We start from the raw sequence: 23,537 nt of genomic DNA, 5'->3' as shown, positions 1-23,537 counted from the left end.
AAAGCTCCTGCTGATTCTCCGCTGGCTTCACTCAAACACATCACATCCAACAAGATCAAGATAATATTCACCTGACTGGTCTTACACTTTAAAGGGTAAACTCTTCAGCCTCAGGTGCCCTTTGGTACATGACGTCTATCATCAATCACAAGACAAGCAGTGCAGACAAATGATCCTCAAAGACATTAGAGCGTCATTTTGAAGTCTTTTTTTCCAGTCAGGATGAAAAGGTTTTCAAATAAACCAAAAGGTTGTGCTTCGAGATTGATTTGAGTATTACGTCTGTTAAATGTGCTTCGATGAAATGCTTCAATAAGCAGATAAACAATGTATGATTTGGATAGATATTGAGCTTAATGGTTTATTATTTACCTTGGGAGCAGTTTAACCAAAGTATACAATAAAAAAAAAGAACAGAAAATAAAAATGAAGTACTTTTCTTGGTAAAGCGTTCCCGCTTAAGGGTTTCTTTGTGATTATGTTCATTAGTTAATTAAAAAGATAAATGTGTTTATATAACTTAAAGTTACCAAGAGCAAGTTATATTACTTTAAGCTACAATCTAACGTTTGTCATTCTCCATCTAAACTGAGAAACTCTATAGGGAAATGCCATGAGATGTGCTTGGATTCTCAAATGATATCAGACCATTAGAAGGCCATTCTCAGTTGTTGTTGATATGTGGTGTTATTTCTCCTGCATCATTACATCAAATTGATCCTAATTCTGTCTAACAAGCATCATTACCCGCTTCACATTATAACCAGCCACGAGCAGCACAGAGGGCAAAGCTGAACATATTTGTCATGACATACACTCACGGACACACAAATACACAAAATACACAGTTTGCAGAGGATAGCATGTTCAGTGTCTCATTAAAATCCTGCTTCTACTCCTCCAGCCTCGTGGTGGGTCCTCAACAACAACAACTGAAGATGGATGAGGAACCTTTATAGTCCTAACTGATGGGAAAAATCTGCCAACACATAAGGAAGACCAGGAGCACACACACACACACACACACACACACACACACACACACACACACACACACACACACACAGTAACTCGTGAAGTTATAGTATTTATGACCTTTATGTTCCTTCATAGTTGTAGGTGGTAGTCTGAAATAGTCCATGCGTGTGTGTTTGTTTAAATACCTAGACGATGCTTTGACATCCTGAAAGAAACGACGACGACCCGTCAGCTGATCTGACATCATCACTGTGTTTGACGTGACACAATCTGCAGCCCAGGGTAGATCATTGGAGCTGAAGCTGTGTGTGTGTGTGTGTGTGTGTGTGTGTGTGTGTGTGTGTGTGTGTGTGTGTGTGTGTGTGTGTAGAGAGAGTGAGAGTGAGAGTGAGAGAGAGAGAGAGAGAGAGAGAATTGTATCATGTGTAGCAGCTCCAGGGAGCTCATTAAAACATGTTTCTGTTGTGTCTGTAATCAATGTGTCAAACCAGATAAATATCCCTTGGTCATAAATAAAGAAGATATTTTGTTGTGTATCACGTTTGTTTGTCTATTTTTCTGCTAACACGATATCTAGAAAAAAAACATTGCAAATGTTTGGATTCTATGTTAATCAAAAGCGAAATTTAAAGCCAGGGATATTTAATTACTAATCCAAACAGTAAAATATATAATTATGTTAAATCAATAGCCAAGGATAGAAATAAAAAAAAACTGTAAAAAAGGAGGAGGAATTATAGAAGAGCCTTTCATGAATGTTAGCCGTTAAAGAATTCCCCAGGAAGGAACCTGAAGTCAAAGTGTCTGGAAAAATGTATTTCAATGTATCAACAGGTTGACAACATGTCCTTGTTGGTCTGCTCCTTTGTGCCTCCTGATATCTTCAGTATGGATAAAGACCATGGCACACACGCTTAAAGCCTCACTGCTTTATCTAATGTTTGCTAATGTCACCACCATGTGGACAGACAGCAGTACTGCAGCTGTAATGCTGCTGTGAATGGTGGTGGCTCTTCAATTGAGCAGGAATTATGACAGACATTAAGTTTGACTAAATGTTTTGAAAACCATGTTTGTCAATATACTTCATTTTATTATAAACCCGGTAATTACATCAAATCTGAAATTATCTTAGACACCAGCTAGATGCTTGAACCACACAGGTGTGATCGATGATCAGGTTGATTAGAGATGAGGACAGATTGAAGTACAGCTCCTGATTACACACCCTATAGATTAATGAAAGGGTGAGTTGTGCCACTCGATCAGATACAGTCAGTAATTGCCCACATAGTCCAAAGAAGAACTCTCATTAGGCAACATAGGTGAAACCCCCTGTGTGTGTGAGCTACGGATGCTCAACCAGTTGACTGGTTGCTGAAGTTATTATCAGAAAACGAAGCACCTGTGTTTAATGTACGGTCTCAGTCTGTGTAACTGATGGTTATTACTCCTATAGGGCCTGCGATAAAATAAAAAAGGAAATGGATTGGAATAATTGTATTATGTGAGACACAGTCATCATCACTAAGACTGTGTGTACTCTATTGCCTTATAAAATATTTAAACAGAAATTAATTATTTACAGTTACAAATTGGTTTCTCGTTTTTTTGATTAGATTAACTGTGATCAACGTTGTTCATCGCAACAACAGAGAAATGAGTACAAAGAAGCAGGAGTCAGATTACAGATCATTTAAAATCCCAAGAGGGAAGTGTTTAGATAGAAAGATGGTTTAGTCTATATTAATGAATCCCATTTGATTGAGATCATTTTAACCTGGAAAATGGCTATAACGGTCAGGCAAACCTAATGTAAAGTAAGAGTAAAGAAGTACAAAAAATATACCTGAATTGTAATTGAAAACACTTTTATAAATGACAAGTTTGTAAAAGTGACTTCATCCAATGTGTTTGAACTTTGTGGGTCTTTGGAGGGACTGTAAATTACCAAAGAATCAGAGCCAATGATCACACAGAACAATACAGGCAGTTTTTGCATTTTATTGATAAATTATCATTTTTAAAAAGACCCAAGAGCCATCGTCTCCTTTCACCTTTCACTACAGTTTACCAAGTACTGAATTTGAACTATATACAAAGACATGTTTTAAACATTTTTGTTCTGCTTCATCATCATCAACATCATCATCATCATCACATTCAAAACAAGGTTAGAAATCTGAGCAGTGCCCACTGGTCAAGGTCGAGAGACAGGATGCTGAGTTAGCCTAAAGTGATGCCAGCCAGCACAGAGGTCACCAGAGGTCAGAGAGCGGCAGTTATAAAGCGCAGGGAGGAAGAGGGAGGAAGAGGAGGGTTTACATTCTAACTCACAGGCAGACAAAGCAAAGACATCCTACGCTTCAGCTACTTCTCCGGTAACTGAAAAACAAATCAATGACGGAGCATAAACAAGTCAACATGCAAACATGAGTCTCCATTTATGGGATCATTTTTCATTATCGAGAAGGCAACGAAAGTGCAATGAAGTACGCCGAACTCCAATAAAAGGGTTGGTGCCAAGTGAGTTAAAAGCTGCATGGACAGAAAATTAACACTATGATATAAAAAAACAACCTCCTGTTGATCTGTTACTCTTCTTGACCAATACTGGGCAGCACATAGGTTTTTAAGGATTTCATATTAAAATTGATCATTTTGTCAGGGTTAAAATCATACAGTGATCCTATGTCAGTGTACACAAGCTAGGTAAATGGTTACAGGACAGTATGGGTATGCAGCTTTCTGTAGATGGAGTTATGAACTAGCAGCAAAACAACACGTACAATTGCATATAATCGTAGTGCAATGGGCAAACTGTTCTCAGGAGGTCGGCTTATTTTGGTCTGGTCAGTAACAAAAGAAAACCAGGGCTGAAAAAGAAAACAGAAGAAGAAAACGGTCCAGAAAGACCAAATCCAACCAGTTTGCTAAACAATCATTTTCAAATCAAATGTTTGGCATTCATCAGGAAAAAACACAGTTTCTTTTTTGTTCATGATTGTGGATTTTCGCAAAAAACCTGGGCAGGATTTGAGTCTTTGTGGACGAGTAGGAGAACATACGTTTTGTCCGTTCATCGAGTCCAAACCCTCTAAAACATCCCAGACCCCAACAGACGGAAACACATCTCCAACACCATACACATCTTCAAACACACAGTACCATCTACACACTTCTGTCCAGACGCTCTGCAGACATCATCCCCCGCTGAACATGACCGGTTAGAAATCTGAACAACATAAACAAAAATAAAAGTGGGGTTTGTTCTTCCAGCCGTGCCGCTCTAGGCGAAGCTGTTCTCGGGGTAGCTGACTTTGATGGCGCCCCAGTAGCAGGCTCGTATCAGACAGATGAGACCCAGCAGGTAGGCGAAGGCCCAGGACACGTAGGTGGCATTGTAGCGGCTCGCAAAGCCCCTAGTACCAACCTGTTAGTGAAGAGGAGGAGAAGAAAGAGGGATTGTTACAGTCAAACCTCAGTCTCTTATATTTGATTAAATTGCACATCATACAAAACAACTAATTCAAAGAGAAGTGCACTGGTTAAAGCAGGATAAATTATAATATCAAAAAGAGGTGTGTTTTACTCGTCCAGTGTGCGTAATACAAAGCTGCTTTGATTTGGAGTCAATGGGTTACATGATAGGAAGCTATTGACATTTTTTTCGAATCTTCAATTGTAAACTGCTGAATCTTCATATAAAATAGCACGTTCAGTTATAAAGAGGTGTGTCGTATTTGTTAAGTCTAGTTATACAATTTCGCATTGATTTAAAGTAATTATGTCAGATGATATGGAAGCTATTGAATAAAAACAGTTCTAAAAACAGTTCCTATTATCAAAATTCATTTGAAAAAGAACAAAAAATCCAATAAAGAGAGGTGTGTCCCACTTGTCTAATGCTGTTATAAAATGACGCATTCATTATGGAATCATTAGGTCACATGATCTGGAAGTTATTGTAGAAATCCAAGAGGCTCAAATAAAATAGAATATAATCCTAAAATCCAATTAATATTTGTCCACAGTAGTAAATTAATTTGGTGAATGAATCGGACACATGAAATGGAAACTGTAAAGAAATTAGACTTGTTGTGTTGCTCCTTTGTTTGTAACTATCCTCCCTGTTTGATATTTCCTGCTGAATGCCTTCATTGCAAAACACCACATGCTGTTTATGAACCTTAACTTGTGCTTTTCAAACAGCACAAACTAGACAAAGGCAGCACTTACCGTTAAACCCACTCCGATGAAAATGCAGATCATTCCTACAGTTATATAAGCACAACAACGCCTCCTAGGGAGCGCACTGCCGACAGAGGATCTGCAGGGAGACATTGAGGGGGAGAAAAATGGTCAGTGTGTCGTCAGAGGGCAGAAAGAAATTCTGAATATATTTTATACAGTTTTATGTTGTGTATGTTCCTCTGAGAAACAACATGGGGATGGCTTTACAGACCATTGGTAACATTTCAGGTACAGTTTAAATTCTTAGCATTATTCTATCAAATTTCTCAGAGAAAAAATCTGTCTTTCTCGTTGTAGATTCCACATGAGAGCGCTGGAGGCCGGTCACATGTCAGCTCTCAACATCCTGACTCCATAAAACCACATGAACAAATCAAGCACCAGGCTGGCATCAGTTTCTTTTTCATTTTGCTTCAAACATTTCTTTACTTTCTTCCCCCTCTCTGCTCTCACATGCCTCTCATGTGAGGGGACTCAAGCATTCTTCAGGAATAGTTGGTGTTCAGATGGCTTAAGGGGGAGCCTGATCACCTGATTTCTACTACTCCTTCTTTAAACACCTGACCATCTCATTTATTTGAGCTGTGCAGCAAACCATTTTTCAAAGAAGGTTTTAAAATATAAGCTATGAAATTGAACACTTAATCAGACGATCTCATTTTATCAAAAGTTCATCACTCTGTGGTCTGGGGATTTCCTTATAAGCATTAAAGCTAAATCTTCACATGACTCATGACTTCTTCTGTTACAATGCAGTAAAGGAGATTGAAGGGAAAGAGTAAGAGAACATACAGGAGAAAGAGATAGATAGAGAGCAAAGAAAATGGAAACAGACACTGAGGTAAACAATAGAAATGGAAACCCAAAAATGATTGCTAAAGAAAGACATACTGTTAAGGTCTCTAAAATAAATAATTAAAATGATTATAGGCGGAATACAACGTCTATTGACTGTTTTGCTCATCAAAGTTGATTTAATAAAATACACCTCATCAATACTCATGGCTTTTAACTGAGTAGTGTTTCCGGTAAGGGGCCACTGGGAGAGGACACAGAAACTTCAAGTTCATGTTGAAGTCTCTCTGACAATTGCTGCTTCCTCACCGCAGCAATATATTTAATGACTTTTGAATTTGCACGTGCATTACACAAGCAACTCATACTACGGAGATAAAGATAGGAACGTATGAACAGAGAAAAAGACTGGAGAGATGTTGTCAAAATCTCAAATATAACTCTAGGAAAGATGGCAAAAGAGCGTAAAAGAGGAACAGAAAAAGAGATGGAGAACTAAGACACAGAGATAGAGGAAATACTGCAGCTTATTTGTTGTCTCAGCCAGTCCATATCCTCACTTTCAGACACACCTGTTGACTCCCGTCTCCCACTGCCTTGTTACTCTGTGACCCTCCCCCCCATCAACATTACACCTACTAAGGGCCAGACTTCACACGTCTGGATTAGCCTTCATCCCCTCCCCTCTCCTTCCAACAACTACAATTCAAGACCTATAAAGCTTGGCTTCCATAAAGTGAGAGCCTGGATACTTCTCCAGCAATGAGGGTTGAAAGTTAAATGCATTTAAATCCAAGTTGTATCATACTAAAAAACACAAACATACACAACAGATGCATTTTGCGCATACGTGTAATGTTGCATTTGGATCCCATTTTCTTCAAAGAATTTAAACCAACATTAGAATTGAACCATTTTAAAAACCATGTTTACTGTTTGAGAGAATATCTGATTTGATTTTCAAGCCATTGGCTTCCATTCATTTGTGTAAAATATCATAACTAAAATGCATATTCTTGACACTTCTTTCAACTCCATAGTGAACATCCAAGTCTGCTTTTACATTTGTTAAAAGGTACATTCTAACTATGACACAAACTATTTAAGTCAGTCTTTAACATTTTTTAAATCTGCTACAGTAAATGACTCATGATATCAATAAATGAAACGAAAACCACCAGCTGCCTCCAACAGGAAATAATCGTTCAAAAAGTTAAACAATTTCTGTGATTATAATTTCATCCTTTGAGTGAAATAAAGGTTTGATCGACTCACATTTTTTTGCAGTGGGGACACTTGGCTAGCGTGTTAAACCGAAGCTCCATCCACTGTGAGGAAACAGAAGGAAAAAAGCATTACAGGAGCATCCAAACAGGCACAGAAGAACACAGAAATGCAAAGACACTATAATCCGACTCTACTTTTAGAAGAATCAACACAAGACCTGCTGGGAATGATTTTACATGATCAGTTAGGATGGTTTGCAACTTTATAAATCTTTTTAAGAGAAAATATCAGCAGGTTGACTAAATTATCATCTATAATTATTATAATATTATATTAGTTGTCTCAACTATTAGAGTTTTAAGAAGTAGTATTAGGGAAATGTTCATCCCATCACAGATCAGCATCATTTGAGATCCTATTATTCACACAAGTATAACATGTGACTTTTGACATCTGGCTTCAGAGGAGGAATAAGGCTAAATTATGTTGATTTAATCCAATTCTGTGACCGTAAACTCAAATTCAACCGTTCAATTTCTTTAAAGCCAGATGTTCATAAGTCTTATTAGATCGGTGTAAAACGGCTGCTGATTGAACTGGAGCAGGTTAGGCTGTTGTTAAAATGTCCTCCAGTATGACCAGCTTTCTCAACCTGTTGTTGTACTGGAGGAGAGCCGTCGCTGGGGAGGCTAGACATTGGCTGGGAGGTGGCGGCGTCCTCACTGCCCTACAGACGCCACAACACACGTTAAGAGAATCCCCTATTCCCCTCCCCAAATACTGAATACACTGTGGTTTGGCTCTGAAGATTAAACAACAATGAAGTAACACTATTCCACCAGAACAAAACTGCGATTGATTAGATTGTGTTGGCGGGTACGTACAAGAAAGGTGTGGCCACAGTGACCGCAGATCACCCTCATCCCCTCGGGCTGGACGGGCAGCGCCGGCTGGGCGGGCTGCTCCTCCGGGATGACCATCGGGCTCAGGTTGATGATGCGTCTGCTGTCGGAGGAACAGGGGGAAAGACAAGCTTGTGATTACAACCAATCCAAAAGGGATTTGTAATGCCATTTTTGTCTAAATGCTCTTAATGTCTGTTGAAAGCTCTTTGGATTACCGTGTCTTGATTTGCCTTTATAAAACTTAAAACGTACCCGGGGCCAACACTGTGTCCGAACATCATATTTAACTTTGACTGAAGTTGACTGAATGCTGCCTACCAGTTTGGTCGAGGACATCCTATCCTCCTGGACGTGTCTTTACAGATGAGCAGGCAGTTACAGGGACACCTCACATATTTCTTCCCTGTTGGGGGGTTCTTGATGGGCTGGAAGGAAAAGTATCAAAATCAGTTTAGTATAAAACACAAAAACAAGGCAATAAAACAGGATAACAGTTTAAAAACACTGATGTGAAAACAAAAGAGACCCTCAAAGTTGTACATTTCTGCAAAATCAATAGCTTTGCTTTTAACCTATCAATTCTATAGGTTTGCCCGTTGTCTTCAAATGCCAATATGATCCCGTAAGACATACTGTATATCAGTGTTTTTTCTAAAACCTCTGTATTCAATTTTCTGTGGTGTTTGTGTTCACATACTCTACATTGTGCTGTCCAATGGCACAAAGTGTTACTTGTATTACTATAATAAAGTTTACTCATGTATCCGAACCAGGGATTTTCATGTGAAAAAAGGACAAAACATACCTAAATGAATTAGCATACTCAAACGCCATGGACACATTTGGCCGGATTTAAATCAGGGTTATAAAAAAAAAAGGCTTACAAAATAAATGCATCTTCAGCTCTAGATGTATTTCTGCAGTGTGTGGTGAACCTGAGCTGAATTGAATGAAGCCAATCAGTATTTATTGTGTACTGTTTTATTCCAGGGTAATAGAATACCATACGGGTGGGTTGATGTATAAGCACCACAAATATCAGCCAGTGGAAATGTGGTAGTAATAACAGCCGTTCATCCTCCTCTCTGCCTCCACTGACAGCTCCATTAAAGCTCTCAGCCAGACTCAATCAAGTCAGATTTTGCACCTATCACTGCACTGACTGATCGATGTGAAGATGTCTACATCAACATCAGTAAGCAGGACATTGTCAAGATAAGAAAAGGGCATCCTAGGCAAATTGTTTCTTTTTTAATATATGTAATTGTCAACCACGCAAAATGATACTTTGAGTGATTCCATTTCAGAAGAGATAAACAGTAAATGGATTGTAATGGTGAGGAGAGGAGAGCAGCGATAAGCAGCTCAAATAAAACTGAAGACTTAATGTCTTTATTCGACCTGACAGATGAACTGTAACGACTCAACACCAACAATCATTAAAGCTGTCACCGCACTCGATGGCCTCCACTTACTGTAGCTTCGTTGCAGACCGTGCACTTGACCACGTGCTGATGCAGCTTTCCATCCAGGTTGATGAGGGACTGGCAGATGCGGCAGTTGATGACGGGAACACCGCCGGCGTCCGGGCTGGCGATGGCTGTGTAGGGAGGAGGTAGTTCGGCTTTGAGAAGAGGAGGAGAAGGGCAAAGCACACAACACACGGCCAGCTGTTAATCGCATGCATCGATACAACTTCAATCAACAAACAGACATTATCGCAGGAGGTTAGATTTACACAATGACTACATTCAAAATATGGGTTAGGTTGATAAAGGACACAAGATGCAAATGAAAGCTGTGTGAAGATCTAGAAATTCACCCTTTAGATTTTGGCAACTGCCACTCACTAGAATAAACCTTCAAACTCAACACATGTGATACTGTATATTGTGGACCGGGATCATTAGGATTTCAGACATTACATGAGACATGACATTAGACTTTACAATGTGTAGAATGAGTAATATTTGGAAATAACCGGCCCATGGAGTATGTTGATAACACACAACTAAATCTTATTTCTTATGACAGTTTGACAAACCAAAAAACAAAGTTAGAATCTTAGTGAGAGACTCTCTGATCTCATACAAGACAACACAAAGACAATGCTCTCCAAAAGTCAAAAAAAATTTATATAAAGCTGGACCATTAATCAATTAGAAGATCAAAAGAAAATGAACTATGTTTGAACATCTAAATTGATAGTTGAAATACCCTTAAAAGGCCCTAGCTTCTAAAATACGTGATTTGCTTTTTTACTGTTCAGAATAATAGATTTGGATAATTTATCTTTAGCTAATTTCATAATAAGCTAATAATTTATATTACAATATAAATTGCAAATAAAAACACCTTTTGCCTCCCAACATAACGTATAGGCTGTTGTCTATAAGTTAAAAAAATTGTTTTAAATGATTTGCCTCTCAATATCTACTATTCAACTATTAGTAACTATTAAACTAAGTGTATGGTAGGCAGCAGGGAACACGCTGTATGTAAACCCACGACAGGTTTGTTTGACAATGATTGCTCAACATGTGACTCTTCTCTTTGTCAAGGGCCGAGCACCACCCAGTATGTTTAAGAAAGTAACAATGGGCCCTTTTATATAAAGAAGTTGTGGATGTAAAACTCACTCTCTACCAAGCTGCAGACAAAGTGACTATAACATTAAAGCTGGTCTTCTTATTGTGAGGCTGTGGCCTTTTGAGAATCAATGAAGCTGTTGTACACGACCATTTTAGTGATTTTTAAAGCAATAGATAGTGCAATTTATATGGATGGGAATTAATACTTCGTGTCTTAAAATGTAACGTGTAAAGAAACATGTTAAAATGTACCATCAGCCATATTTCATTGTCATTGGGCCTTATAGGCTAGTAAATGGTGTTTTATCAGTTAAATTAAATGTCTCTGCTAATGAGGCTAACAAGCTCCTTACTGGTTTGGCTTAGAAAGAAAAGCCAGTGCTATGTTAGGTGTTCATGGTCCATACGTGTAATCAACATGATTAAATGTCCAGACTTAAAAATGTTCTCCTACAGTCTGAAAGGACTACTGTGAACTAACAAATAACTACAGTAGCACTGTTTAATCCCACATCAACCTTTTGTTGTTAGTCTGCATTCCACGTGTTTTTCTGGGTTTTAATACACTAAATGCATAGTTTTGCACCAGTCAGTACCTTTACTACTATTGTAGTATTCAAGCTTACTTTACAATCAGCGTGATACTTAAAAATGTGTGTCTGCAGTTATTCAATCTACTTACATTTGTTGAATTTGTACCTAAAGTCCAGATTTACTGCACAGCTCTGGAGGTGATGGGATTCTGATTATCTTTCACCTGTCAAGTCTCTTTCAAACAAAAATGTCAGAAAAATCCCTAGATTAGAGCCTCAGATGCAAAAAGCTTTTGTTTTTCTTGTCTTCTATGAAAATTAATTGCTGAACACTTAAGGGTATTGAACTCTTTTTTCAGAACATTCCAATTTGCCAATCTTGGTTTAGTGTTTCTGTCATGTCTGCCATTTTATACTCAACACAATTATTGAATTGATTAAAAAAATTATCAACAGTTTAATCAATAATGGAAATAATTATCGATGTAGACATAGCCAAGTCTACCGACCAAACACAAAGGAGGCCTCTAATATAACCAATGACCCATTTCCTTCACTCTGAATGAGATAATGGGACAAGTCAACAGGTAAATGAGGTTGGCTGTGAGATTCTGAGACACTGAACAGTGGACACCACAGGGACAGATGGGACATCCCTTCTACAATCGGGTAAACGTCACTAGAAATACAACCAAAGCCAGCCAAACACTGTCCACCGGCAGCACATAGTGACCCCTTTTCTCCCAAGCAGAGTTAATCCTAAATATACCAACAGTGCACCGGAAGTGCAATGCAGACTGTACTCTCTTAGCATAAATAATTCTATAACATTATAAAATAAAATCCTAAACCTGGCTTTGAGCACATTCAGCACTTCTCTCTGCCTCACTCTGAGAAGAGGCGTGTCTCATCTCGCTTCTCTCCCCTTACTGTGAAGGCGTCCTAATGCAGGTCTGAAACTGAATCTATCAGCTATAGGTTTCACCGGCTGTCCTCAGAGCCAGAAGTAAGATGAGAAGGCGCTTCACTACAACCAGCAGCACAACAACATACAGCCGCCAACACATCCTGCCAGCTGGGGCCATCACTGACACACGTGTTGTTCAAAGTGGAGAATCACTCCCTTCGAAGCCAGTGCGCAGACTCAAGCTGATGTGTTTTCTGTTTCTATATCTCTGTATGTTGCATATTCTTATTACACTTCGTACTGGGACATTTTTCAAAGCCCTTGGACAATGTTTGTGCACATTAATACACAAAAGTTCCACTAATAAGATTGCAGTGCTCATTTTATTTCAGGAAGATTGTACATTAAGTATGGATCTTATCACCAAAGGAAATTCTGCCTTAACCAGATGTATGCTAAAAGTCGGCAATAAATCAGATACGATTACTTGCTTTTGTTCATGTGACATGAAAAAAATCTCTTTAAGGTCAACGGATAAGGCTCTATATTGTTTTATACAAATCCCATAAAGTTTAAAACAAATAAGGAATGTGTCCTTCACAGTACTTTATGTCTCACTCAGCCCATCAGTTCCTACTAAAGACTCATATCACTGAGATTCCTTTAACAGCACTGTAGTTTCTAGCAAATGGTTCTCAAACAGGGATAAATGTGTATTTGTTTGGGACTAGTTGCAGAATTATACATATAATATATACAGTATACAATATATATATATATATGTATATTTGTTATCGTGATGTAGATGACGCCATAAAACTTAATTGTATTCATAATAATACCAATTTGTATTATGTTAACCTTTATACTGTTTTTTTTCATGCATTATAATATATAGTAAACCCCTGACTGAAAAAAGAACAATGTAATAAAAGAAATAAGTCAGTAATGTGTGTCCAACAATGGAGCTATATGGCACAGAATAAGTAGGACAAATACGGTTCTAGCTAAACAAACAAAACTCTTTGAAATCAATGAATTGTTGGTTTTGGTCCGTTCACAGGATTTGTTGACAATAAAAATCTAAAAGATCACCAGACTCATTCTTCATAGTTACACTGGATCCCCAGCACTTCACAATCTGTAAATAAATGTTACTGATTGTTGATTCCACCTTAGAATAACTTTGCAAAAATACTTTTCTACCATCTCTGGTTTAAAACATTGGATCAAGTTTGCATTTTAACATATTGTATCTATGTCAGAAAAGCATTGCCTTGGAGTGAAAGTTAAGATGAAGGATCCCCTTAATACTGTCAATGCTACTGCCTTTTGCACTACATTTAATCTGCCATTCAAACCAAAAAAACGTCAAGCAGGAGGCAACTAATCAAGCTCAATGTCGATCTAACCATTCAGACGCAGCCAAGGTCATTGGTCTCCGGCCGCCTCTCGCTTCTCACCTCCACCACCACCACACTGTGAGCACAGCAAACAGTGGATCTCTGATACAGAGACTAACCACTGATGGTGGACAACTGTTCATCAGGTAAAGCCCTTATACTTCTTCAGTGTAAGAATGTGAAGAAATTCAGGAAGTCAATACAGCAGAGATTGCAGTCACTTTCATAAATATCACATTTTACTAACTCCTCATCACGTCTTAAATGCACTGTGTTTCTTCGCATCTTATAAGCTTATTAGTCAAAGTAACATCTGAGTCATTGTTTCAGTGACAAGCTCAGTTTTGGCTTCTTCGACTAATTAATTTAGTTTACAAATAGTCTGATAGAGGAATGAACTCCAGCAGACCCAGTGAAAGCAGAATTAGCCATAATCCAGACTGTAAAGAGGAAATGAGCAGAAACTAGGCCATGAAATATACTGACATTCATTTAGCCTTTTGCTCAGTCAGTGCTGTAACATTCAAACAGGCGCTGAGTTCAACGGTTACAGTCCAGCATTAAAGTCTTTATGAATAATCCGGTGGTGAAATATGAATCTGCAAGATTAGGATGTTCATTTTTCAACATCATTGTGTTTGCTTGATATAAGCGGATAGTCTTGAAATGTCCAGCAAAGAGTATTACACGTTCAATTAATCCATTCATTTGTAGCAAGAAAAACCATGTGTTGTGCCAAAGCAAAGACATGTTGTTTGTTCACAGTGTCTGGAGGTGAATTTACGTAAAACAAAACATAATCTTTTGATATGAGAGTCAAATATGGATGTATTTATAAGAATTAGGGAACTTTTATCAAGAAAATCCTTCAGCAAAAATAAATAGCATGTCATCATGTATGTCTTATGTTTCAACCCTAACCCTTCAATTCAGAATCAGACTAAAATCAGTTGAGAGCCCAGTCCTGACCAAGGCTTTCTAGACTAAGTGGAGTGAAGATTGATGAGCTGTTACTCTCTTTGAGCCTTGCATGCATTATGGTGCTGTAACCTACATTCAGCTGTTTACTAAGCAAAAAGTGGACACTTTGTCGGTGTCCTGGTTGAACATGCACATGGTCTGTACTGTAGTCAAGATGCAATTTTAGAATCAAACAGTCTTTCTCAGATCAAGGCAAATATTATCTGTTTACAATCCAGTCTCCATGCAAATGAGCAAACTGACAGCTAGATTTATCAAAATGACATTTAAATCATGCCGTGCAGTGGGTGTTGTGCCTCCAAGAATGACACATCTGGGCTTTTTGTTGATTTGCAGCTGGGACAAAAGGCTGCTAGGCTGCATTCTGCAGTGGGTCATTCCTCCCCCCGTCCATCAACAACATAAAGCCCACATCCACTCAGAACTCACAGAGCCACATCATGACTCAGATTTTTTCGGTTAAGACCCAAAACGTTACAGGCCCCAGTGAATCGTGATGTGAGTATTTCTGCAGTAAAAACATAGCTTGCTGTTATTGTAGGCCCCTCTTCCCTAACCCACTGCTCCAGTTCTCACAGTGCTAGCTCCACCTTTTTCTCAGCTGTCGATGGAGTGCCCTTGCCTTGCATTGCACTGCTGCAGTTTTTATTTACGCAAACTCGATACGCCCAAATATGATTCAGCATTCACGCTGTGTACATGTCGTGTGTTTACCTCGGGGACTTGAATCCTGCAGGTACGGGGGAGCAATGGGGGTCGCGTTCTCGGAGTTGGGACCCGACAGCAGCGGAGATCGCTCGTCCATGCCGTCGGAGGCCATGATGTTAACCGAAAAAAATGACGGTGAGAGACGGCGGAAGGCTGCACCGGGTCTGCACTCAAGTCGGTGAGCAGCCAGCGGCGGGTTGTTGCTGCCGAGTCGCTCCGGTCCAGCAGCCCGGTGACGGCAGCCTGGAGGAGGGAGGAGCCTCTCGGTGGTCCCCGCCCCACTGACATGACCCGGGGCATGGACAGAGCTCCTAAACCCTGAACATGGATCTAACTACTAAACCCATCACGCACTGTGATGGAATTTTGTGAGAACATTATGTCCACGAATGTTATCAAATGTAACTGCATTATTGGCTGCATGTGCACATAATTATTTAGATTTTAGTCAATGTTTTCACTAATAACCATATAAAAGGTCATAAAAAAGATAAATTTCATTTAAATGATGGAAGGACACAGCTGTATTCATCAATAAAGAAGCAATTATCGGTGTTGGCCACTAGATGTCACTGTAAGATCACTTATGTGCTGTCCATCAGTGATTAGACCATAATGTATTATTTAGGCCAAACTTTATGACTGGTGATTCCTCAACACGAAGCCATGTTCACTTACCAGTTCAATAGGGTTACTTAGAAATGTAAATAGTTTATCTCACTTCTGCTGTGTACTGTAGAAAACTGGATTTCCAATTAGACCATGACTCTCTGGCTAAAGGGCTACGCTCAAGAAACATTGTGTTTGCTCAAAGACACAGCAAATGCATAGGGAGGGATTAATATGACAACAAGGCCTGTAGGCATTTTGATTCCAATTTCTTAACTGGAAAAAATATTGTTCAAGTTCATAAAAGACATTTCTCGAGCCTATCGACGCTCTTTCACCAGTTAGGAAAGTTCCTTCATGATAGCTGATTCTTGCATTCACTTATCTACAACATCTTTTGCTTGTCTTAGTTTCTAAATAAAAAAAATTATGTTTTTTCTTCAACTCAAGGGGTCTTACAACAGTAGTATGTGTTTTACAGCCTGTAAAGCCCTCCATGGAAAATATTTGAGTTGTGAAAATAAATAAAACTGACTTTACAAGACGATTAATGAATTTTCAATGGCATATTGCCAAAGCAATTACAAATTCACATTTGGCCTTTTTATGAGATCAGTCTAGGCTACGTGTACAGCTTTTATGTGATGTGTTTGTTAAGGCCATTACATTGTGCCTGATGTCATGGTGGAGCCTGTTTTCCTTGTTTAGTATGGTTGATGTGTTGCAGTTGATATCCTGATTGGTTGAGCAGTGTAATTGTTTAGAAAACTTTATTTCATTTGAAATGTAATGAGTAACTGCCATTGTGACTAATTGTTCTTGCTCTACACCTCACCATTGAGCCACAAACAGGGATTTTCTTCATCTGAATGAACATATTAACCTTAACTTCTCTCTCTGTTTTCCAGATGGTTTGAAAGTCATTACCAGGATCTGAAAACAACATGTGGCTGCAACAGAGCCCCAGTATCTGAACTCCTCTCAAATGATCAACTTTCCCCTCCTTATTAAGAGAAAAAAAAGCTCATGTTTTACAGTCTGTCCATGAAAGCAAGAATATCTTTTCAGATTTATGTAATGTGCGCCCTATTCCTCCCCTAACATTACACCACCCTTGAGAGTTTGTGCCAAAATACGTCTCCCATTCCTTGTTGCTTATGTCAGGGAGGTTGCAAGCCTCGGGCTACATAAATCCGTTCCCTGGCCATTCAACAGGATCTCTAAATAAACACAGATGTATTGAATTAATCTTTGGGACAAAACAAGTGTGGATACTTTTCAAAACCTCTGTGTCTCAAACAGCAGGATGACAAGATGTTTATGGGAATGACTGAAATGGTAACAAACTGTTTAAATCCACAACCATTGTTGCATGGTGTTTATATGTTTAGAGCATTTTGAGTTTGGGGCTGGCTTGTCCTGTTTAGGACATTGTAAAATGGCTCATAAATTCCAGGATCATCTCACCTCCTACTGCCTTCATAGACTCACAGACTTGGAAGTTTTGAGGGGAGCAAAAGGATGGAAATGAACCCTTTCACCAACAAAGAATTCAACATCCTGCATAGACACTTGATTTCATTTGATCAAGTAGACATAAAATCCTTGAGCCAGGCCCAGCTGTTTGCACTTGTGTGCCACAACACATTCTCTGCAGACTGCAAGTGTATTTGACGTGTTTGGGGTAAGTTTCCACCAATTACCCCACAGACTCTGACGGAAAATACTCTTGTGTCTGCCTTACCGGGCCAATAAATTGCGATTCACATCGCATGTAATAGGCTGCCTGCAGTCAACGACTCATTTTTTCCTACGACTTCAGTCACCGAAGGAGAGTCGCAGCCCTCCACAGACTGCTTCTTCGCTGGGTTTCTTTGCAAGGTAACACACACTAGACATGAGTTGAATCGATGTAGAGATGTTTATGTGTGTGTTTGTATGAGTAAAAGGTGTTGGCTGCAGTCAACAAGATTTGTGGATGATCTTTTAATCCTTTTTCTTTGCCTTCTTAACTTTTGTACTGATGGCGATGCATGAAGCTTCCAAAATGAGAGTAAGATTTCCGGATATAATTTTCAAACTTAAAAAAAGCCTTTATTTATGCTGCAGCCTTTTGGAGGTTGATACAAAAACTGTACCGAACATCTATCTTGTTGCTGGATAAATGTGGGGTGGTAGCTCCAATGAACCTTCTTTTCTTTAATTGAAACGTAACACCTTTTATTTTGAAGGTTGAATCGCATTGTGCATGCATTGCATTGTCACAATTTCATACCAGGGAGAAGTCTCACTTTTAATCTTATCAGATGTTATAATAACACACTAACATGTCTGTCTTGAAATTGAATAGGATTGTGCATTTACTTTCATTTGTTAGATTCAGATCATATTACATTTTGGAACATAGAAAAAAGCTTCTGTCATGATGGCCTTTCCATTCAATACAGTTTTGTGTGTGTGTGTGTGTGTGTGTGTGTGTGTGTGTGTGTGTGTGTGTGTGTGTGTGTTTTTTTCTCTGTCTGTCTGTCCTGGTATTGTATCCGGGTCAGATTGACCCGAACCTCTTAAGAAGGACATTGAAGAGTTTATCACCGGCCACTAGAGGGCAGCGTCACTGCTGTCGCTGCCCGGTTATGCCGTGCTCTGACCCGGTAGTGCCGAGCGGCCATTTTAGTTCAAACATTGTGCATTCACTCCGCCTCGAGTTGAGACGTTCGTCCACTCATTCATGTAAGACTGTTTACACTATTATATTATACTATATATTATACTATATATATATTATACTATTATACTACTATACTCTGTGTCGTGGTAAATANTGTGTGTGTGTGTGTGTGTGTGTGTGTGTGTGACTGTGTCTGTGTCTGTGTGAGAGACAGTGAGAGTGTGTGTGTGTGTGTGTGTGTGTGTGTGTGTGTGTGTGTGTGTGTGTGTGTGTGTGTGTGTGTGTGTGTGTGTGTGTGTGTGTGTGTGTGTGTGTGTGTGTGAATGTATGTTTATGTGTGTGTGTCTGTGTGTGTGTGTGTGTGTGTGTGTGTGTGTGTGTGTGTGTGTGTGTGTGTGTGTGTGTGTGTGTGTGTGTGTGTGTGTGTGTTTCAGTCAGTCAGTCTGGAGATGCTGCAGGGAGCTGTGCTTTGCTTGTCCTGCTCCCTCCTGCTGGGGGTCTGTTTCCCAGCAGAGGGTGCAGGGGCAGCTGGGCCTCTTCCAACTTTCTCCCCTGAAGAGTCCTCTGGCCAACCAGATCTTGATGATTTGGAGTGGGGCTCTGGATCATCTCTTCTGCACCTACTCCACAGCTTCCCTGCTGATAGCCCCTTCATAACAGAGACCCCAGGAAAACCAGTGAACTGCACCCAGCGCTTTTTATTACCACCATCCTCTGCAATCTGCTGGGATAACATCGTCGGGCCAAAGGAGTTTGCCAAGTCACGTCTGCTTGTTCTGCAGAACAGGGCCGCCCTGCAGGCTGTGGCCACCACCAGCGGGGTGGAGGAGGGAGGGATCTCCTACGAACACCAAGCCAGAGAGGAGGTCCAGGGGATCAACTCGGACCACCTGAGTGCTGTAGAAACCATGCAGACCATAGATAAGGTTTTTGTCTCTCTGCAGGAGACCAGGAAGGAGGGGAAGGAGCAGGGGGTCCTCACAAGGTGAGAAACAGACATTCATTTGATGGATTAATATGGTATGTTTTAAATGACAGGGGAGGTATAAACAGATTAAGGGGAGGCTAATTTAAAAAAGATTTAATTTGCCAAGATCATATATGAGCCGAAATGTATGTGATTAGTTTGAAGAGTTATGTTTCATGTTAGTTGCTTTTGGTGCTGTTTTCTCAGAATCAGAAACGAATAAATGCCTGAGACCTAAACCTAGAGACCCTTTTCATGTATTTGTTGCAGGCTGAAGTTGTCAAACAGCAATATAAAGGTATCTTGTCTCAATTATTGGGGGTGTCTTTTTCCAAGCCTTGTCTGAGGGTGGCCTGCGGTCTCAGACTTTGGAAAACCCCTGAAAGTATTTGGGTGAGGAGGTTGAAGAGGTGGGGATTATCTGACTAAATAACCCCTGATTTCTTATTGTATAGTACTGTGGGTGGTCTGGCGTTCTGCTATTGCATATTTATATTTAAATACAAACATTAGAACCATATGTCCATCCAAACAGAGCTACAATCTCCACTGTGCAGAGACAAATTGATAACATTTTTGGAAGATACTCATGCAATCCCAGCTGCGGGATTATTCCTAAATCATTGTTAGCGAGGCAGTCAGGAACCCTGGATCCTTGTTAGTTGTTTAGCATAAATAAGTGCTTGCATGCCAAAGAAAGTGGTAACAGCATCCAGACAAGCAGCTGAGACGTTTCTAGTGTTTTCCCTACAGTCATCTGTTGGGACATCTGGCTGAGACAACACTCTGGCACTAAAATGGCTGTGAAGAATTCAGTGCCTTCTCTCTATGAGATGAGAGAGAACAAACTGATTACTTGGCGAGCTCTGAATATAGGATAAAATGAATGCAAAACGGTGTGAATATGTGTCAAAATGTCCTAGACATTTACTTGTGGTTTGTCATCTCTTGCAGCATGAAGGAGCATCTTGCCAACACAAGGGACGCCATACACGGGAGAGAGCACATGGCAAACATCCTGGAGAATCACTTTTCTACTTTAGAGAACACTTTGCTTAACATGCAGTTTCGACTGAACAAGCTCATCCAACACTGACAAGGATTGGTTGCCTCTATTTATGTGTTCATGTATTGTTTAACAATGTAGCAAATGCATGCATCCCCAGGATCATTTTAGACTGTATGTCGACCAAATATGCACCTTATGTCATTAATACACTTAAAGGTAAAATCAGTATAAAGGAGACTAAACCTCACACCATCCGATATGAGGAACATGTACGTAGCTGTTAAATAGTTTGTTGTATTCCAGTTTGCACAAGATTTCATGGTCTTGCTAACAGCGTCTAGTAAAACGGTTAGTCCCTTGAGCACCTTGTTACAGACCTGTTTAAATCCTCATTCAACATTAATAAAAGCATTTTCATACCCTACAAGGTTGTGGTGTAAATACATGCAATGCAACATAAATGATCAGATGGTCTGAATCTTTATTTTAAAATCAAATCCAAACAATTCATGAGCAAATGAATGAGGAGAATGTGTTATATACACTTTAAATATTCACATATTATATAGTGTGAAGAAAAAAAAAGCGGCATGTGTATTTTTTACTTTCAAGTATTTATGATAAACTGCCCGTTACTAATACATGGACAATATCTTTAAAAAAAATAGCTTTTATTTATAACTTTGAATCAGGAACATCAGCATATTTCACTTGTTTGAAATCAATGTTTGATGGCATCTTAAAAGTCACTCGGTCATATATTAAATGCGGTGATAACGGAGACATCTGTGCACCAGCTGTGTGGAATGGATTTCCAATATGTGTTGGTCTGTTGCATGGAGTGAGCCCATACAGGCCTGCAAGTTGTTATCTTGTATATCACTTCCCTCCTCCTAAACGTTACACATGCAAAACAAGCACTAAATGTGTAAGACATTGCTACCAGAAAACCTTCAAGAAAATTGTTCTGAAATACTAAAATTTTCAAAATCTTGAGTACTGATTGCATTATGCTTTATCTAAGTATGCTTTGTTTTGGCCATTGTTAAATTCTAGATTTATGGCATCAAGTATTTATCTTAGACATTAAAGCTCCAGTGTTCCTCTGTGTTCTAGTATATGAACGTGAACTCTTGAGTCTTCACTTGATTTCACATTTGCCCTTAGTGGCTGTAGTTTCAGTCCCATGTGCTCTAACGTCTTTCTTGAGCCCTACAACTTAACTCTGTCAATGTATTTTAAAAGCATTGCAGTGCCCTCAATAAATGACAGGATGTGCGCATTTGATAACATTTGTCCAGACGTGAAATGCAGCCAGTGTTCCCTTTAAAAGTCACCGTCGTTGTCATCTTCTTGCAATTGCTCCAAAGATTTGAGGTAATCTCCAGCCAAGATCTTCTTTGGTAGGATATCTATAAAAGAAAAAATATTACACTTATGTCAAACTTGGTGCCACAGCCAGTCACCATGTATCCACTGTACTCTGCTGACCGTTACAATGCATGGAGCCAAACTGTGTTTTCAGCATCTAATTGCTGATACATTATTGTCATAAGTATAATGTGGCGTTACAAAAAACAGCTATAAAAAACTGCTGCAGAAAATCAATGAGGCTTGCCATAAATTCCATTACTGATCAATCTTCTAGGCAATAGGCTCATTATAGACATATACCTAATAAACTGTTGCATACGTTCTGGGAGGTTACAGGTTATTCCACCAGTGTTTCAGAGGTAAAGGGTCAGTAGTGTCCAACATTACATGATACAGAAAGTCCCTGCATGTCAGGCTGTGACTGTGTCTCACCTGTGAGAAACTGGAAAGTGTCGTTCTCCTCTGCGGTGTTAGCCAGGTCGGTGTATGAAAGAGATTTGGTGTCTTTCTCTGCTCTGTTGGTATATGAAGACACAGCCAGGTGCTGCACAAACAGCTCCTGCAAAAACACACAAGTCACAATAAGTGGAGCACGAATGGAAACTGCAGGTTACAGTCAGAGGTGGAAGAAGTACTCAGATCGTGTAGTAAAGTAGTACAAAGAGTAGAACTACCAGGGTGTAGCAATACTCACCCTGGTAGAGTCAAATTTTACTCAAATAAAAGTACAGAAGTATAAGCATCAACATATACTTGAAGTACCCAAGTAAAAGTACACATTATGTAAATTGACCCTTGTCAGAATAATAAAGTGTATGTTTTGAGAATAATTTGTTAAGCATTAATATGTGAATCAAAGCTGGTATAGGTGCTGGTGCAGCTCGTTTTAATCACTTTGTAGGGTAGCTAGTGAATGTTAACAGGTGTAATTTAAGTGTTGTTCACATCATTAATCCAAATCTGCAAAGTAAAGGTATTAAGTACAGTATTCGAGGAAATGTACTTCGTCACTTGACACCACTGTTTACAGTTATCAGGGGAGCTAGCAGCAGCGGGCTAATCCCTGTTAGCAGCAGATGAATGGTAGGTTAGCAGTGCTCAGTGAAGCGAGGATGTAGCCTCTAACTGCGGCTTACTGTAGCCTTGGTGGTGAGAAACAGCGCGTCGTGGTTGATGCAGGAGACATCCGGGGAGCTCTTCATTATCAGCTTCACCCTGGAGGTCGGGAGGGAAAGGGATTTTTTGTTGGTGGACGTTTGGTCATCGCCTTTGTCAGGAGTATTTTGAGACATCTTCATGAAAACACGGCGCCAGACCGACAGGCGGAACTTTTTGTTTTGAACAGTGACGAGTTTCTTCTTCTTCAGTTTTACTTAGCTGTTGGCGGCAGTTTTACTGGAGTACTGCCACCTGCTGCTAAAGTACGGTGGCCGACACGTAAAGGGGTCACTTGAGAGGAAAAACATATTTTTGGTTCAAAATAGTTTGTGTTTGTGCGCCGTTGAATAATTGCATTCATTCATTACAATCAGTGGTAAAAAGTAACTAAGCACATTTACTTAATCACTGTATACGAACACAATATTGAGATGGTTGGACTTGTATTTGATTTATAATTTATGTAGTAC

General features: G+C 39.5%; 4 protein-coding genes across 8 annotated transcripts in view; 2 read left to right on the top strand and 2 right to left on the bottom strand.

Moving 5' to 3' along the window:
* Positions 1 to 1,493, top strand: part of necab1 (N-terminal EF-hand calcium binding protein 1) — a 37,454-nt gene extending 35,961 nt beyond the window's left edge. Inside the window, exon 12 of the mRNA XM_010773007.1 lies at positions 905 to 1,493. Within this exon, the coding sequence (XP_010771309.1) occupies positions 905 to 936 (32 nt within the window). The 3' untranslated portion in view covers positions 937 to 1,493. The remainder of the gene's footprint in view (positions 1 to 904) is intronic.
* Positions 1,494 to 2,966: 1,473 nt separating this feature from the next.
* Positions 2,967 to 15,760, bottom strand: pip4p2 (phosphatidylinositol-4,5-bisphosphate 4-phosphatase 2). Of its 2 annotated transcripts, none has more exons than XM_010772988.1 (7): positions 15,289 to 15,760; positions 9,635 to 9,759; positions 8,478 to 8,584; positions 8,139 to 8,259; positions 7,303 to 7,355; positions 5,218 to 5,308; positions 2,967 to 4,411 (listed from the first exon to the last, which is right to left on the bottom strand). In XM_010772988.1, exons 1-7 carry the CDS (start codon positions 15,392 to 15,394, stop codon positions 4,268 to 4,270), a joined length of 747 nt encoding a protein of 248 aa, XP_010771290.1. In that variant the 5' UTR covers positions 15,395 to 15,760; the 3' UTR covers positions 2,967 to 4,267. The 2 variants fall into 2 exon arrangements, with proteins under 2 accessions (XP_010771290.1, XP_010771289.1); XM_010772987.1 differs by having other exon boundaries at positions 9,635 to 9,783; positions 15,289 to 15,744.
* A 1,401-nt stretch (positions 15,761 to 17,161) lies between these two features.
* On the top strand, positions 17,162 to 20,720 carry LOC104947050 (uncharacterized). 4 transcript variants are annotated; one of them, XM_010772985.1, is made up of 4 exons: positions 17,162 to 17,575; positions 17,714 to 17,772; positions 18,998 to 19,544; positions 20,481 to 20,720. In XM_010772985.1, the coding sequence occupies exons 3-4, from the start codon at positions 19,009 to 19,011 to the stop codon at positions 20,620 to 20,622; spliced, it is 678 nt and encodes a 225-aa protein (XP_010771287.1). In that variant the 5' UTR covers positions 17,162 to 17,575; positions 17,714 to 17,772; positions 18,998 to 19,008; the 3' UTR covers positions 20,623 to 20,720. The 4 variants fall into 4 exon arrangements, with proteins under 4 accessions (XP_010771287.1, XP_010771286.1, XP_010771285.1 ...); XM_010772983.1 differs by having other exon boundaries at positions 17,163 to 17,575; positions 18,994 to 19,544; XM_010772984.1 differs by having other exon boundaries at positions 17,162 to 17,772.
* chrac1 (chromatin accessibility complex subunit 1) lies at positions 20,492 to 23,272 on the bottom strand. Its single transcript, XM_010772986.1, has 3 exons — positions 23,046 to 23,272; positions 22,342 to 22,468; positions 20,492 to 21,947 (listed from the first exon to the last, which is right to left on the bottom strand). The coding sequence occupies exons 1-3, from the start codon at positions 23,205 to 23,207 to the stop codon at positions 21,862 to 21,864; spliced, it is 375 nt and encodes a 124-aa protein (XP_010771288.1). The 5' UTR covers positions 23,208 to 23,272; the 3' UTR covers positions 20,492 to 21,861.
* Positions 23,273 to 23,537: the final 265 nt, after the last annotated feature.

This window comes from Notothenia coriiceps, unplaced genomic scaffold, assembly GCF_000735185.1.
Source record: "Notothenia coriiceps isolate Sejong01 unplaced genomic scaffold, NC01 NC01_scaffold00011851, whole genome shotgun sequence".
Classification (NCBI taxonomy): domain Eukaryota; kingdom Metazoa; phylum Chordata; class Actinopteri; order Perciformes; family Nototheniidae; genus Notothenia; species Notothenia coriiceps.
Note: the sequence above shows the minus strand (reverse complement) of the source record. Positions and strands in the feature narration are given on the sequence as shown.

Coding starts and splice junctions, on each gene's coding strand:
- pip4p2 (XM_010772987.1), bottom strand. CDS start 15,394: ATGGCCTCCGACGGCATGGACGAGCGATCTCCGCTGCTGTCGGGTCCC. Junction 8,585..9,634: donor CGGTCTGCAACGAAGCTACA/GTAAGTGGAGGC, acceptor TTTTCCTTCCAG/CCCATCAAGAACCCCCCAAC. Junction 7,356..8,138: donor ACTGTGGCCACACCTTTCTT/GTACGTACCCGC, acceptor GTTTCCTCACAG/TGGATGGAGCTTCGGTTTAA.
- LOC104947050 (XM_010772985.1), top strand. CDS start 19,009: ATGCTGCAGGGAGCTGTGCTTTGCTTGTCCTGCTCCCTCCTGCTGGGG. Junction 19,545..20,480: donor GAGCAGGGGGTCCTCACAAG/GTGAGAAACAGA, acceptor CATCTCTTGCAG/CATGAAGGAGCATCTTGCCA.
- chrac1 (XM_010772986.1), bottom strand. CDS start 23,207: ATGAAGATGTCTCAAAATACTCCTGACAAAGGCGATGACCAAACGTCC. Junction 22,469..23,045: donor TTCTCACCACCAAGGCTACA/GTAAGCCGCAGT, acceptor GTGTTTTTGCAG/GAGCTGTTTGTGCAGCACCT. Junction 21,948..22,341: donor CACTTTCCAGTTTCTCACAG/GTGAGACACAGT, acceptor TTTCTTTTATAG/ATATCCTACCAAAGAAGATC.